This window comes from Xiphophorus couchianus, chromosome 22, assembly GCF_001444195.1.
Source record: "Xiphophorus couchianus chromosome 22, X_couchianus-1.0, whole genome shotgun sequence".
In the NCBI taxonomy this organism is placed as follows: Eukaryota; Metazoa; Chordata; class Actinopteri; order Cyprinodontiformes; family Poeciliidae; genus Xiphophorus; species Xiphophorus couchianus.
Window position 1 is genome coordinate 30,501,964 of NC_040249.1, and position 16,624 is coordinate 30,518,587.

General features: G+C 37.9%; 1 protein-coding gene and 1 long non-coding RNA gene across 3 annotated transcripts in view; both read right to left on the bottom strand.

Annotated features, from left to right (window-relative positions):
• Positions 1–15,449, bottom strand: part of cox20 (cytochrome c oxidase assembly factor COX20) — a 26,444-nt gene extending 10,995 nt beyond the window's left edge. Inside the window, exons 1-3 of one of the 2 annotated variants that reach the window (XM_028007570.1) lie at positions 15,271–15,449; positions 1,566–1,680; positions 68–131 (exon numbers count right to left, since the gene is read on the bottom strand). In XM_028007570.1, coding sequence (XP_027863371.1) covers positions 68–131; positions 1,566–1,680; positions 15,271–15,339 — 248 coding nt within the window. In that variant the 5' untranslated portion in view covers positions 15,340–15,449. The remainder of the gene's footprint in view (positions 1–67; positions 132–1,565; positions 1,681–15,270) is intronic. The other variant, XM_028007569.1, reaches the window with a different exon arrangement.
• On the bottom strand, positions 4,508–6,440 carry LOC114138354 (uncharacterized). The gene is made up of 2 exons (XR_003594197.1): positions 4,721–6,440; positions 4,508–4,607 (listed from the first exon to the last, which is right to left on the bottom strand). It is a non-coding gene; the product is annotated as an uncharacterized LOC114138354 (long non-coding RNA).
• Positions 15,450–16,624: the final 1,175 nt, after the last annotated feature.

Consider the following 16,624-nt stretch of genomic DNA (forward strand, 5'->3'; position numbering starts at 1 on the left):
ACACAAAAGTGAGAAAAACAGCTTTTGTTTCTGGCAGGGAAACATGTGATAATCCCAGAGAACATACCAAGACCCGAGAGTGGTGAGCATGAAGCCTGCAAATCCTACATCAAAGGAGCGCCTCACTCGACCTGACGACACCAGGAAAGAAAGAGCCTGAGTCATCAAGTACAGCTCATTTTAACTGAGATAAAAATGTTTTATTAAAGTCAATGAATGATTACTAGAGATACAAATCTTTTTAGATTCAGAAAATTCTTTTAATTCAGAAACATTTTTTTTATTCAAATGGTCTGTTTACATATTATGCGACTGACAAGAAGAGAGGAAGTGTAAAGATTTATTTAAAATCAATTCTAGAAAGATTCATACCGAATCAAATTTCAGCAGTTTAGATTTCAATAAAAGTACATTTGCACATAAATTCTCTAACTATTGTAGCTTATATATATATATATATATATATATATATACATATATATATATATATATATATATATACAGTACAGACCAAAAGTTTGGACACACCTTCTAATTAAAATGGGTTTTCTTTATTTTCATGACTATTTATAAGGCAAGAAATCCCACTTATTAACCTGACAGGGCACACCTATGAAGTGAAAACCATTTCAGGTGACTACCTCTTGAAGCTCATCAAGAAGTGTGTGCAAAGCAGTAAACACAGCAAAAGGCTGCTACTTTGAAGAAACTAGAATATAAGGGGTATTTTCAGTTGTTTTACACTTTTTTGTTTAGTGCATATTTCCACATGTGTTATTCATAGTTTTGATGACTTCAGTGTGAATCTACAATGTCAATAGTCATGAAAATAAAGGAAACTCATTGAATTAAAAGGTGTGTCCAAACTTTTGGTCTGTACTGTACTGTATATATATATACAGGACGTATATATATATATAAATATATATATATATATATATATATATATATATATATATATATAGAATATACATACTCTCTACATGTGTATATATATATATATATATATATATATATATATATATGTAGAGAGTATGTATATTCTCTAATTATATATGAGATACATATAATTATATGTATAAAGTATTATTCAAAATATAATTTTACAAAAATAAAGCTAACTTCAATTCTATCACTGATCTTTGACTGAAAATAGGACTTTACAGTCATAGTGTATTTAAGTCTGAATCAGTGGATCAATTCAATGATTGTAACCCCAAATGCTCACTCCTCCACCTCTGCACTTATGAAAGTAGTTTGCTTTTCTCTATATTAATTCCAAACATCTCAAGTCTCATTTCATCTATCCAAAAGGACGTAATTCCAAAACTCCTATGATGAAAAATTTACATATATATATATGTATTTGTTTACCAAATATTTATATATTTGGTAAACAAGAGAGAGAAAGAGAGAGAGAGAAAGTTTTCTCTAACACAAGACCTTTACCTGAAAGTGTACAGTTGTGTTATAGTTTTCTCTAATAATAAACTGAATGAGCGTTATTAAACAAGCAATAGATGATGCTTAGAAAAATGAAAACCCAATTTTAATTTGAGACTTACTGGTGGAAAGAAAGAAAAGCATGCCAGCAGCTACTGAACCTCCGGCTCCATGCAGGATGGCGTCTCTGGCACACGGTGTCCTCTGGACATCCAGGATCCCCAATAGCTTAAAACCCTGAAGAATGACACAGGAAGTTCTAAAAGCCATTGACACTGCACTGTAAGCCTTACCTAAAGGAGTAGGCAAATTAAGAATTGTTGTCTAAAGCAGTCATTTATGAAACGTAAGACGACAGCAAAAGAAGTTTAACTGTACAGCAGTCATAAACAAACCAAAGAGAAAAGGATAAAGCATTTCGTAAAATACATAGAAACATTAAAGAAGCAAAGGGTTTCAAATGCCTCATCAGTCAAGTTCTTCAAACTAAAGCTGCTGTAAACAATCATGTTTTCACATTTTGGCTCAAGACCACTTAGTGTATTAAAATTCATTCTTTGACATATGAAGAGGCCGTACCGTGGTTTGAGAATTGTCAGGATTCTAGCAGCAGCAGCATTTTGGATAAGATCCAACTGTCTGGTTAATATTTTACAGAGACAACAGGTCAAGACATTATTGTGATAATCAAACTCAATTTTTGCACTTTAGTCTGACAAAACCAGGTTCCATCTATCTCAAGATGAGTAAATGTAAGCTTTAACTATTTTAATAGAGAAAATATGTTCCACAGCAGCAAACAGCAGCAAACATTTATTCTAATCATGAAAAATGTAAAACATTATCCAAGGATTATTGCTTGAATTTTTTATGCCATAAATTAAATTATCACAAACGAAACAACTATCCACCGCTTTCAATGCAAACTGACGATCGTACTTTTCAAACGCCGGTGTTATGGATTAAGTGGTGGCGGAAGGCAGGGAAAGACACATGTTTCTGTTGGCGTGGCTCTTTAGGACCCCTTTACCGAACCAAGAAATAAACAATGCAATAAGCCTAAAGAACTACAAATTTTTGCAAAAATACTATCCGATTCCGAAAGACACCTTTTAAGATATCAAGAATAACTAATTAGAAAGACTTTTATTGGTCTAATATGGTATGTTACCTTTTTATTTTTTTTTTATTAATCTGCAACACCATCAAAACATGTAAATTACGCAGAACTTGTCCCGATTTATGTGTTGCTTCAGAGGTTGAAACTCATCAAAAGAAGATCGAAATAGATGCCATAAACAGATCTCAAAGCAAAGATTAATCCCTGAAAGCCAACATAAATGTTGAAGAGCCTTGGGATTTAAAATAAAATGTTTAAAAAGATCGCCTGGCTATGTTATTTCACATCTCCCTCATATTGTAAGGTATTTCAAATAGATATCCACAGAAACAACAGCGAAATCTTTTTAAACACTGTTTTTGTAACATGTTATGGCTTATTTAATTCATTTACAAAAGATATGGCTACCGCAGATCTATGTGGCAGTGTCATTTCTTCATTATTGTTGATATGTTTTCTCGTAATTTAACTAAAAGTCTTTATTTTTTTCATCAAGTGACTTTAAGAATCAACACTGAAAAAACAATTGTCTTATGTACTTTTACATCAGAAATGGATTAAAATCTTAATTCAAACTGAGATTCTGAAAGTGTCACCAGTTAATCCAGGTCTGCTTCTTAAAGCGCGAGGTGTCCGTTATGAGAATCAATGACAGGTAGGATTCTCTCCCAGTTCTCTTCCCAAACGTATCGGGATAACGTTTGGAGAGCCGCGAAAAACAACTCCTTCCTGAAGAAGCGCTGTCTTTGCTTCACAGAGGATCTTTGTCCAGCGGATCGGAAAGCCAGAGCGGTACTTTGGCCTGTGATTGAGCGAGGAAAGAGAGGAAAATTGCCTACTACGGTGGAGCCCGAGCCTACGCGAATGGTAAAGAGGTTGGCCTCCTTGCGGACTGATATGGACAGACGGTGGTCGACGCAGCTCCACTTCTAACATCTGGAAGAAGATGAGGATTTCTGGTGCCACAAGAGTATGCTCTGGGATCTGACATTCTAAGTCCATATTCTATTTAGGGAATTCTGTTCACAAAAATTATTGATATATGTTCACTCGTTTGGCAGCACATTTAAAAATGCTGCAATTTACTTGTTTTATTTAAATGTTTTAATAAGTAGTGTTAATCGAAAAAACTGTATATTTTTTCCACCTTATCTGTAAATAGGTGCATAGTTTGAAAGCAACACAGCACACACACACTCATACTTTTTTATAAATCTGTCTTTATAGGTTTGTTAAATGCCAGGGGGTTAAAAAAAAAGCCACAAAACGAAAAGCTTAATTTCTTTTTTCCAAACAGCTAAACACAGATCTTTGTTTCTTTCAAGAATCACATTCCACTATGTGACAATATAAATTTCTGGAAAAACCGATGGGGTGATAATATGTATTCATCACATGGTAGCAGGCATTCAGCTGGCACACTTACCTTAAAAAACAAATTTGATGGCGACATCCTTTTGAATAAGTGTGATTCTCAGGGATACTTTGTATTCATGATATTATCACATTGCAATCAAATTTTGATTACTATTAATATTTATGGTTACAACTCAAAATGTGAAAATTTAGAACTTCTTTCTCTAATAGAAAATAATATAATTGATGGTCTAAATAAATTTCCTAATGCAATTATTATTATAGGAGGGAATTTAAATATGATTCTAGATAATCAGCTCGACAAATGGCCTCCTCAAGCTCAAGATTCAAACATTCATGCAGAGATACAATTAGGCCTGTCACGATAGCAAATTTTGCTGAGCGATTAATTGTCTCAAAAAATTATTGCGATAAACGATAATATTGTCTTGTAATGAAGAGATCTTCATTACTGGGACTATTTTACTGAAATCACTGTATTGTATTTTTGCACTTTATTAACAAGCACTTTATTTAGCACTGCACTTTAAGCATAGATTTGCACATCAGTAACAATTTGCACACAAGAAGTTTTAATTGTATTTATTGAGTATTTTTAGACATTAGCATGTAGCCTTTTGTTCTGGGCTCTGCACAGCTGCTCCTCATTGACGAGTGAGGTGGTTGCCTGTGGAGGGAGGATAATTGTTACTCGGAGCAATGAGCTACTAGTGGGTAAAACTGAGCAAATGTGTTGTGCATAATCTGTTGGGTGTGGAGTGCTAATGTAGAGTGACTCACCTGTCTTTTCTGTGTCCTCTCCAGGGTGTTTGGACAAATACTGCCCCGGGGGTCCAGACACCATATATAGTCTCCGGGAGAGGCCATTGAAAAGTGTGGGGGGGAGAATTGTTTATGGGTTTTGTGGTGTTTCATTTGGTGTAATGATAAAACATAAAATATTTATAAAAAGTAAATAGAAATGTTTATATTTAGTAAAAGGTATTTTAATTAAATAAGTGGATATTGATGAATTGAGATTCCCCTGTGAATTAAAGGTGGTTTGATCCGTCACAGCTGGGACTATTTAAGACTGCAGTTTTCACCTGTGAAGTGTTGGTTGATGTTGTGTGAAGAATAAAACCACTGCTGTTTTCCACCTGACTCTGCCTCAACGCTTCATCGTCACTGTAAAATCCTACCGCGAACGGCTACCTTGTTACAAGTGGTGTCAGAAGTGTGCCATTCATGCCACAGTGAGAAGATGATGACCAGAGGTGGTAAAAAGCTAGGCCAAGAGGGAGAGCCTGATGAAGGAGCTGGAGCTTCCTCTGAAATGGAGACCATGGCAGCGACCAACCCTGGAGATAAGTTGGAGGAACTGACAGTGTTGGTGAAATCTATTATGCGGTCTCAAGCGGCTAGAGACCTGAAGATTGATAAAGATTTTTCCCGCCAGGAGCAAAGGTGGAAAAGTATACAGCATCAATTTCAACAAATGCAGCTTCAAGTGCATGCTGTACTTGAAAGACCTGATGTATCAGAAGCACATGATCAACCCACAACAGCTGAAGCACATGAAGAAGAATCAGATGGTGGTGATGTCCAGGTAGCTCATGGTTCCAGGTCCATAATTGAACCAAGATTTCTTCCCTTATCCACGGATGACGACATTGAGCATTTTCTGATGACGTTCGAGAGGATGGCCCAGGTGTGTCGTTGGTCTAGAGATGAGTGGGCGGTCCGTCTTGTTCCTCTGCTGACAGGCAAGGCCCGCACAGCCTATGTTCTAATGGATATGGCTGACTCTGAGAACTATGACAACGTGAAAGAGGCAATTCTGGCAAAATATGAAATCACTGCTGACACTTATCGACGCCGCTTCAGATGCCTGAAGATTGAACCAGGTGAGACGCCACGTGAACTTTATGTGCGATTGAAAGACTTGTTTTCAAGATGGATTAAACCTGATAAATTTACTGTGCAAGAAATATCTGAGCAGATAATTCTGGAGCAGTTTCTAAGAATGGTTAATCCAGAGTTGGAGATCGGGATACGTGAGCGTGACCCGAAGACGGCAAAAGAAGCAGCTACTCTTGCGGAGGTCTTCACATCAGCCAGGAAGGGGAGCAAGAGCACCTATTTTGGCCGAGAGACTCACTATGCCCTATCAAGTAAGTCCACTGGGGGTGAACAGGGCTCTGGTCAAAGTCAGACTAGAAATGTTTCTAGTTCAAAGCAGTTCCCTTCCCAAAGACCTCCCAATGTTAAAAAGTCATTTCCCAAGTCTTCAGTCAAAGATATTAGATGTTACAACTGTAATGACTTTGGCCATACACAACACTTCTGCCCCACCCTTAAATCAAAGCCATCACTTTTGTGTTCAGTTCCAAGACCAGCTATTGAGGCTGTAGAAAAGAAAGTGTGCACTGTTTCTGTTCTAGTTAATGGGCAGAAAGAAGAAGCTTTGCTTGATTCTGGGTGCTTCCAGTCTCTAGTGCGTGCTAGCTTACTCTCAGAAGAAAAGATAAGTGGGGTGGGGGTTAAAATAAGCTGTGTACATGGAGATGAACATGTCTACCCTAGTGCTGAGGTGTATTTGACAGTGGGAGGTCAAACATACCTGGTACAAGTAGCTGTAGTTCCCTCTTTGCCATACTCAGTTATACTTGGTAATGATATTCCCACTCTCTTTGACCTTATTCACCAGTCAGACTATGAACCCCAAGTGCTTACCAACAGAGATACAGGGGATTTATGTCCTACATCTGATATACCAGTAGAACCATTGAAACCTTGCAATGTAGTCACAAGAGCTCAAAGTTCAAAGACGGTGTTGGAAGAGCTGCCCTTTTTTGGGGAGTCTCTGGAAACAAGGCTAGGAAAAACTAAAAAGTCAAAAGCTCAGAAAAGAAGGGAGAAATTCAAAGGCTCAGGTGATGAAGGGATAGAACAGTTGTCTAAGCCAAATAACTTGTTTGAGTTTGACATTCCCTCAGATTTAGGTGCACTACAGAGAGATGATCCTACTTTAAAACCTTGGTTTGAAAAAGTAACTGGATTGGGAGGAACTAATCAGCGCCGGTTAGACTTCCTGGAAGATGCGGTGTACATAATCAAGGGAGGTATTTTATATCAGAAGAAGGGACAGTGTGAAACATTAGCCCTTCCACAACAGTTCAGGCACAAAGTTATGGAGCTGGGCCACTCAATTCCGTGGGCAGGTCATATGGCTTTTCATAAAACGCTGAGTAGAATCAGTAGCCGGTTTGTTTGGCCAGGAATGTATACCCAGATTTCTAAATTTTGTAGTTCCTGTGAAAAATGTCAGTTGACTTCAGGCAGAGGAGTAGCACGAGCCCGGCTACAACCGCTGCCAATTATTGAAACACCTTTTGAAAGGCTCGGCATGGATATTGTGGGCCCATTAGAAAGGAGCTCGACAGGTTACCGTTATATATTGGTGATATGTGACTATGCTACACGGTACCCTGAAGCTTTTCCTCTCAGATCCATTAAAGCCCGACATGTTGCTAATTGTCTCCTGCAGTTTTTCTCTAGAGTAGGAATACCAAGAGAAATTCTCACAGATTGTGGGACAAACTTTTTGTCCAAACTATTGCAGCAGGTTTATAAATTATTAGGGATTAAGGGACTTAAGACCACCCCTTACCACCCCCAAACGGACGGGCTAGTGGAAAGATATAATCAGACTCTCAAAAATATGCTGCGCAAGTTTGTCTCTGACACAGGTGCTGACTGGGACCAATGGCTGCCGTACCTGTTATTTGCTTACCGGGAGGTACCACAAGTGTCCACAGGTTTCTCACCCTTCGAACTATTGTATGGGCATCAAGTGAGAGGTCCGCTGGATCTACTGAAGGACTGTTGGGAAGACGCTAAGCCAGAGGGGGAAAACATTGCAGCATATGTCATCAACATGAGAGAGCGATTGCAGGAAATGGCATCTTTTGCACAGGACAACATGAAAGCAGCTCAACAACATCAAAAGACATGGTACGATCAGAAGGCCAGAGACAGAGTCTTCTTGCCAGGACAGAAGGTTCTGTTACTGCTTCCTACCAGCGACAACAAGCTGCTGACAAAATGGCATGGACCATATGAGATCACCAAACAAGTGAGTAAAGTGGTTTATGAAGTGTACATGCCGGAAAGAGCTAAAAAGCATCAGACCTTTCATGTCAACTTGTTGAAAGAGTTCCACAGCCGACAAGAGCCTGTGCACCAGGAGTTATTTGTGAGAGCAGTTGAGGATGAGGAGGTGACTGAAATTTTTTTTCCAACTAGCATGTCAGACTGTGCTTTGGTTGACATTTCTCATCTGTCCCCTACTAAGCAGGACAAAATCAAACCTCTCTTGGACCCTCAGCTCTTTCAAGAAGTTCCAGGATTTACATCACTGGTTCAACACAAGATTCGGCTGAAGGAAAATGCACCGAGTCGTCAAAAGAGCTATCGCATACCAGAGCGGTTGGTTCCAGTACTGGAAAAAGAATTAAAGCTGATGCGGGATTTGGGTATAATTGAAGAGTCTAGTAGTGAGTGGTGCAGCCCGATTGTGTTGGTACCGAAGAAAGATGGCTCCCTGAGATTTTGCATAGATTTTAGATATTTAAATGCTGTGTCCAACTTTGACCCGTACCCGATGCCCAGGGTGGACGACCTACTGGAGAAAGTCGGTTCAGTAAGCTACATCACAACGCTGGATCTGTGCAAAGGATACTGGCAAGTGGCGTTGGCACCAGAGGCAAGAGAGCTGACCGCCTTTAAAACTCCTTTTGGTATGTACCAATTTAGAGTCATGCCATTTGGGCTACAGGGTGCCCCAGCAACATTCCAACGTTTAATGGATCATGTACTGAGAGATGTTTCAGCATTTTCTGCAGCATATTTAGACGATGTTGTGGTGTATAGCCAGTCCTGGGAGGAGCATCTGATTCACCTGCAGGAGGTCCTACACCGCATCAGGCTGGTTGGACTGACTGTTAACCCAAAGAAGTGTAATGTAGCCCAGAGAGAAGTGGAGTACTTAGGTTTTGTCATTGGATTTGGGAAAATAAAGCCTCAAGTGGGGAAGCTGGACGCAATCCATTCCTTCCCGGTTCCAACTACAAAGAAGAAGGTGAGAGGATTTCTTGGTTTGGTGGGCTGGTACCGAAAATTCATACCTTCTTTTGCCGAACGAGCAGCTGTACTGAACCATCTAACAAAGGGTGCAGCCCCCAACAAAGTGTGCTGGACAGAAGATTGTGATCGAGCCTTCAAAGATCTCAAGCAAGCGGTATGTACTCATCCTGTTTTGCACACACCAGACTTCACTAAGCCATTCATCTTACAAACAGATGCTTCGGGAGTGGGACTTGGAGCTGTCCTTCTACAAGAGGTGGACGGTGAAAGAAGACCTGTGGTGTTTCTGAGTCGGAAGCTGCTTGACAGGGAGACGAGATATTCAACAGTGGAAAAGGAGTGCTTGGCCATGAAGTGGGCTATTGAGGCCCTGAGGTATTATCTTTTGGGACGTCACTTTATTCTAGAGACGGACCATCGTGCCCTCCAGTGGTTGAGACGAATGAGGGATGCCAACGCCCGTATCGCTGGATGGTACTTGTCACTGCAGCCATTTGACTTCACAGTCCAGTACAAGCCAGGGAAGTCTAATGTGGTTGCTGACTGTTTATCCAGAGTGTCAGAGGACTGAGGTACTGTGCTCTTAAGAGAGGAGGGAGGAAATGTAATGAAGAGATCTTCATTACTGGGACTATTTTACTGAAATCACTGTATTGTATTTTTGCACTTTATTAACAAGCACTTTATTTAGCACTGCACTTTAAGCATAGATTTGCACATCAGTAACAATTTGCACACAAGAAGTTTTAATTGTATTTATTGAGTATTTTTAGACATTAGCATGTAGCCTTTTGTTCTGGGCTCTGCACAGCTGCTCCTCATTGACGAGTGAGGTGGTTGCCTGTGGAGGGAGGATAATTGTTACTCGGAGCAATGAGCTACTAGTGGGTAAAACTGAGCAAATGTGTTGTGCATAATCTGTTGGGTGTGGAGTGCTAATGTAGAGTGACTCACCTGTCTTTTCTGTGTCCTCTCCAGGGTGTTTGGACAAATACTGCCCCGGGGGTCCAGACACCATATATAGTCTCCGGGAGAGGCCATTGAAAAGTGTGGGGGGGGGGAATTGTTTATGGGTTTTGTGGTGTTTCATTTGGTGTAATGATAAAACATAAAATATTTATAAAAAGTAAATAGAAATGTTTATATTTAGTAAAAGGTATTTTAATTAAATAAGTGGATATTGATGAATTGAGATTCCCCTGTGAATTAAAGGTGGTTTGATCCGTCACAGCTGGGACTATTTAAGACTGCAGTTTTCACCTGTGAAGTGTTGGTTGATGTTGTGTGAAGAATAAAACCACTGCTGTTTTCCACCTGACTCTGCCTCAACGCTTCATCGTCACTGTAAAATCCTACCGCGAACGGCTACCTTGTTACATGTCTGAAGACCTTTTTACACTGATTTAATGAAAATGATGTAATAATGCATGCGATTTCCTGCCAAAGATAGATACATTTTATTTTCAAAAGAATATTTAACACTGGAGCTGATAAACAAAATAAACAAAACAACCAAAAACAAAATGTATTCTCAGTCTCCATTAACAAAAAATGTACTTAATAAAAACTAAACAACATAAAGCCAAAGTGGAAATAAATACTGCATTCAACCAAAAGAGTGCAGATTATGAAGTCTGTATATTATGTTGCCCTTCAGTAATAATCAGATTTAAATAGAGAAGATGGGCACATCCACTACCTGATGCAATAGTTCACACTACATGATTTTTGCTCCTATTTTTCCCCTTATGACAATCTTAAAACGTTGGTCTTTCTCAAATTGTGGTGTGTTACGGTAGATAGTCGTTGCCGCTCCGATCTAAATCAGGGGTTTTCCCCGATTGGGAGCTTAACGCAGCCTGTTGAATGTAACAGGCAGCCAATCAGAAAGCTCGGATTCTCCTCCGTGTTTTCTGAGGGGAAATTACGTTGGGGAATCCCAAACAGCTGACACGGCGCAACCCGAAGTCCAGCAGACATTGAAGATAATATGTGGAAACAACATTAATGTTTATTCAACATGCAAAGAATATAGAAATGACTAGGGGAGGAGTTGGAGCGAAATTACTACCGCAGTTGATAAACCCGGTAACTTTTCAGCTGTTCTTCGTTAACGTGACGTAAATAGGTTCTAATGATTTTCATTCAGTCAGGACTTTACACTGACACTAGCCACATACATTGCAGGTAGATTGTAGTAAAACATTGATTAATGCCTGGTTTTAAAATTAGTTCACTGAACTTGTAGCCATTATTTTGTGCCCATTGTTGGACACCACACGGCAGGAACGAACCCGATCGAACCGTTATACCTAGGATTTCTGTCGGCTAATGTGTGGTCTCTGTCAGGTTTTGAAAATGGGCCGACAATCGGCTGACAACTCTAAGATCATGTCTTGTGCTGCTGGGCTTTACACTAAGGAAATGAGGAAGGGAGGGTCAGTGGAGAGCACTGGAGTTGAGCTTTTTTTTCATTCGGTGTCATTAACAGAAAGAGAAAAAGGCCGGAAGAGACGATAATGCCGATAATTGAAATGACGTAGATAGTTTTAATTTATCGTACGATTAATCAATTTATCGTTTATCGCGACAGGCCTATATACAATTTAAAGGATATATGGAGAGAAAAACATCCACTGGACTCCACTTTCACCTGGAGTAACAATGATAGGTCTAAACAGTCTTGTATTGACTACTGGTTAGTATCTGACTCCTTAAAAGCCAATAACATCATTGTCAATATTCTTCCCACTCCGCTCACAGATCATAAAGCAATATATATTTTGAGAAATCTGTCTGGTAACCATTCACAGAATAGGAAAGCCTACTGGATCCTAAACAACTCTTTACTTAAGTACAACAAAAAGTACAACAAGAAATCTCCCAAACAATTTCTTATTTTTTTAACATAGCTAATACTGAAAATAAATATGGTGCCATCTGGGAGCTTTTTAAAATTGAGGTTGCCAAGTTCCTAAGACAAACTGATTCCAATTTTAAAAAGTGTAGGAAAGTTAAGAAAATAAAATAATTAACAAAATTATGAGGCTCTCCAAAAAAAGTCCCTCAGATTTATCAGATGTTGATCAAATAAATTTAGCCACTTTACAAAATAAGCTGGATAAGATTTACAAAAACAGGGTAAAAGGAGTCTTTGTAAGATCAAGGTTAAAATAGCTGGAAGAGGGCGAATGCAACTCCTCCTATTTTTTTCTTCAATTAGAAAAGCACCGAGCTAAATCCAATACACTTCAACAGTTAAACATAGATGGGCACTTGCCCATCTATGAATCCTCTGATTCAAAAATTTTTGCAAATTATGTCTCCTCTTTTTACAGTAAACGTTATGCTCTTGATCAAACAAGTGGAAACTCTGAACTCTTCTTGAGTTCTGTCAATATACAACATATACTTGATTCTGAACGTGAGATTTGTGATTCCACTCTAACAATTAATGAAATAATTTCTTCTATAAACCATTTAAAAAACAATAAATCCCCTGGGTCAGATGGATTAACAGGTGCATTCTACAAGCAGTTTGGTGATCAACTTGCTCCTTTTCTAGCTAAAGTTTCCTTCGAAAGTATTGAAAAAGGCTTTCTCCCCCCTACTTTAAATCAGGGGATTATTACCCTTATACCCAAACCCAAAAAAGACAAGTTACTTATTGATAATTGGCATCCTATATGTCTCCTACATATGATTATAAAATCCTGGCATCAGTATTTGCAAAAGGTCTTAAATTGGTTTTAAATACAGTCATTAGAGAAACACAATCTGGATTCCTGCAAAATAGACACATTACCAATAACATACGGCTCGTTCTTGATATTCTGGACTATTCAGAATTAATTACTAATAGCTTCATACTTCTTTTAGACTTTTATAAAGCATTTGGTTCCATTAATCACAACTTTTTCTTTAGCTGTCTTTATAAGTTTGGATTTGGTCATTTTTTCTGCAATACAATTTAAAAAATCTTAATTTGATCCTCCTCTGTAATTATAATGTAGAGAAAATACCAGTAAAACTTTCTGCATTTCACAAACAAGCACTTCTTTCATGGGCGCTTATATACAAGCATAATTTTTCTCCCCATAAATTCTTCATCTGGAATAATCAATACATCCTGTCACTTTGACCGGCGGAGGCTCTGCGTTTAAAGAAGGAAGTGAGGCAACAAATGTCTTTGAGGTGGATTTATTTGGGAGCTCCAAATCTTCATTACACCAGCACCCTCTTTTTCAGTGAAACAAAGAAGCTGACATTTATACCTGAGGCAAGTTCCAACACTTACACCAGGTAAAGGGGTGATCCAAAAAGAAAAGACAAACAAACACTACTTACACAAACCTAACAATAAATGATCCAACAAATATTTACATGCATGCAAATTATTAAAATTAAACTAATCTAAAGTCAATCAAAAGTAAATATAACTAAATATAAATCCTCAGAGTATTCCCCCTCTTAATGGAAGTTGGTATGCTCCAGGAGCATTCGTCTCCCTCTCTGATCCACCTTGCTGAGACACACCCAGAAAGGCAAATACTCAATTAACTCAAATTGAACTAATCTAAATCAAAACGAACTGACATCCCCCCCCCCCCCCATTCTCCGAACAGGAAAGATGGCCAGTCTCCCCACCCACAAAGAATGTTCACCAAATGTCACAATATAACTAAACAAAGAACTAATAGACACATTTGAACTGAAAACAACATAATATCAATAATCAACATGGGATGGAACCCGTGGTCTCCATCACACATCCTTCACAAAATAAATCTTTATTTCATTCTAAATGGTTCGACAACAAAATTCTTCTGGTGGGTTAGCTATTTAACAAAAATGGGTGTTTGCTCAGTTACAGTGAGTTCAAACTCATGTATAAACTCGCTGTAACTTCTAAAGAATATGATATTGTCTTTGATGCTGTAACTAATGAAATATGTGAACTCTTTAAAAATAATGTTGTTGATGAATATAAGGCCTTGTTAAATGTAACTGACACCACCGTTTTGGTGTTTCTCTTCTACTTGTAAGAATAACAGAACTATTCGTGCCCTGTTTCAACAAGATATTATTTCTGTACCTTCATCCATTTTCTATTGGAAGAATTTTGTCCCTGATTCACTATGGAAAAAGGTGTGGACTCATCATCATTCACTTTTCATAAACAACAAAATGAAAGATGTCTCTTTTAAACTGTTACATCGAATTCATCCTACTAATTAATACATGATGAAATATATTAAAACAATAGACCCCAACTGTAAGTTCTGCAAAGAGCATCCAGAAACAATTGGTCATTTATTCTGGAATTGTCGTATCACAAGAAAATTTTGGAAAGAGCGTAATAACTTTATAAATTGTAATATTGATACAATATGTTCACTGAGGTATGATCATATTATTTTTAGCTTTCATGGTAAGAATACTAATGCACACAAAAAACTGGCAATCAATCTCATTATTCTATATGGCAAATTCCATATTCACAAATGTAAATTTTCATCATCTTCATCTTTGAAGACATTTGTCATGTCTGTAATATCTATTCTTTTTGTTTTTCATACCAATGTATTTACTGTTGAAAGCTACACCCCTGGCATACTTTATAATATATTGTGTTCTGTTTCTTTGTTTTTCTTTGTAATTGTAAACAAAAATGATCTTTTTTTTTTTTTAATCACTAAAAAAGTGATCAAAAACAAAAAAGAAAAAGACTGTCCGTCACCGTCCCTTTCTGTTTGCTGCAGCGAGATCCTTCTCGTTAATTTAGCCACCAGTTAATCCATAACACCGGAGCTGTTATTAATGTGGCTTAGACCGAGTCTGTGGCTTCTGCTCCACATTAACTCTAAGAACCCTTAGAGTTAAATGAATGTAATGCGATGTTGTGGTGTTACTTTTAAAAGATCCGTGTATGCAACAAGATAAAGTGATGAAGGTTATCACACTTTTGTAACGTTGCATGTTTCTGAGCCCTTTGGCGTTATTTCATCTTAGCTGTCAATGCCATTTGTTTTTAAGTTTATAATTAATAAAAACAGAATATTACCGAGACAGAAAGTGAATGAAATAAGAATAGATAACATTTTAAAATAGCCAATGGTGTTGACAACTGATAACCCTCGTGAAAACTGAAAGCTACGAAGCTTTTTTACTTTTCCCCAGTAAAAAAGAACACAAGCTCCGACCTTTTCCTGGCCAGCCCCTTCTTCTCCTGCCATCACTGTCCAGCTTCGCTCTCCTTCTTGAAAGCTCATATGATGGGAAAACACACTGAACGCTAATGCGTGTAACTGCGCTGCTTTTGCGCATGCGCCAGATCGAATAGGGTTAAGGTTGTCCGCCCATTCTTCATAGCCGTCGAACAACAAGTACAGAGAATACTTCTTTCCGGACCCGACTGGTAAACAGCGTCGGACGGTCACCACTTCCGATACGTCACGCTCTGTTTCTGTTATTGTTCACGTACAAATCTGTGATATCTTCTGTAATTTTAATAAACAACTACTATTTCATGTTTATTTGATTGCCTCTTTGGCCGATTGAAGGTGTTTATAAAACTGAAACAATATTAGATGTAATGGAATAAATGTGTATTTCATATAAATGTAAAAAATGCGTTTGAATCCTGGACAATAAAATAAAATGTTCTCTCTCAATTTACTCTTCTGTTTACATACAATCCTAAACACAAAAATTGACATTTTTATTTAATATTACTATTCTAAGTATGAACACAATAGCTCTGTAAAATCTAATGAATACAGAAAATCTGTATTTTTTTCATTCACCCGCATAGACATTATTTTTTGTAATAAAGACGAACCTCAGGCGGAAGGTTTAACGAACCTGTAAAATGTAACGTGTTATTTAAAACCAATTCCGCACTCATCCAGTCAGGATGCTCTAAACAAGAGGATCAAAATCTAAAGTTTACAAAGCCAAACGGGAAGCATGTCAGGGAGATCGTTTCAAGATAAAAGAGGATTAACTCGCCAGGTGATTAACCATTACCAATACTGTCTACATCCTGTTCTTTTCTAACATAACATCATTTATTATCGCAGCGAAAGTAGCAGCTGTGTAATGTTTTGAAAGTTTATGAAATCATGACTAATACTATCAAATCAGTTTATCTCATGCACGTTTGTTATAGAATGTGATCAGGGTAAACTGAAACGGAAAATTTTAATTCCCATACCTGTAGTCGAATCCGGTCCGCCTGGGTGAAAATTAGGAAAACTTAATTGCTATCCCAAATGGAGCAAGAATCAACATATGATGTCAACAGATTAACAAATACAATTAAGAGGCCAACGTTTGTGCCATAGGATTTAGTGGACTTATGTTTCTTTTGAGAATTCCTACTTAATTTTAGGTAAGGGCCTCTGACATGCTGATTTTGAAAAAATATATATTTTGCCTGATTGTTTTTTTGGTTATGTGTTTTAAGTGACTTATTTTCATTTTAGTCCTTAAAAATCCAAGATCTCCACATAGTTTTATATTTTGGTCTGCCTGATGGTTTTTAAAGATTAAATG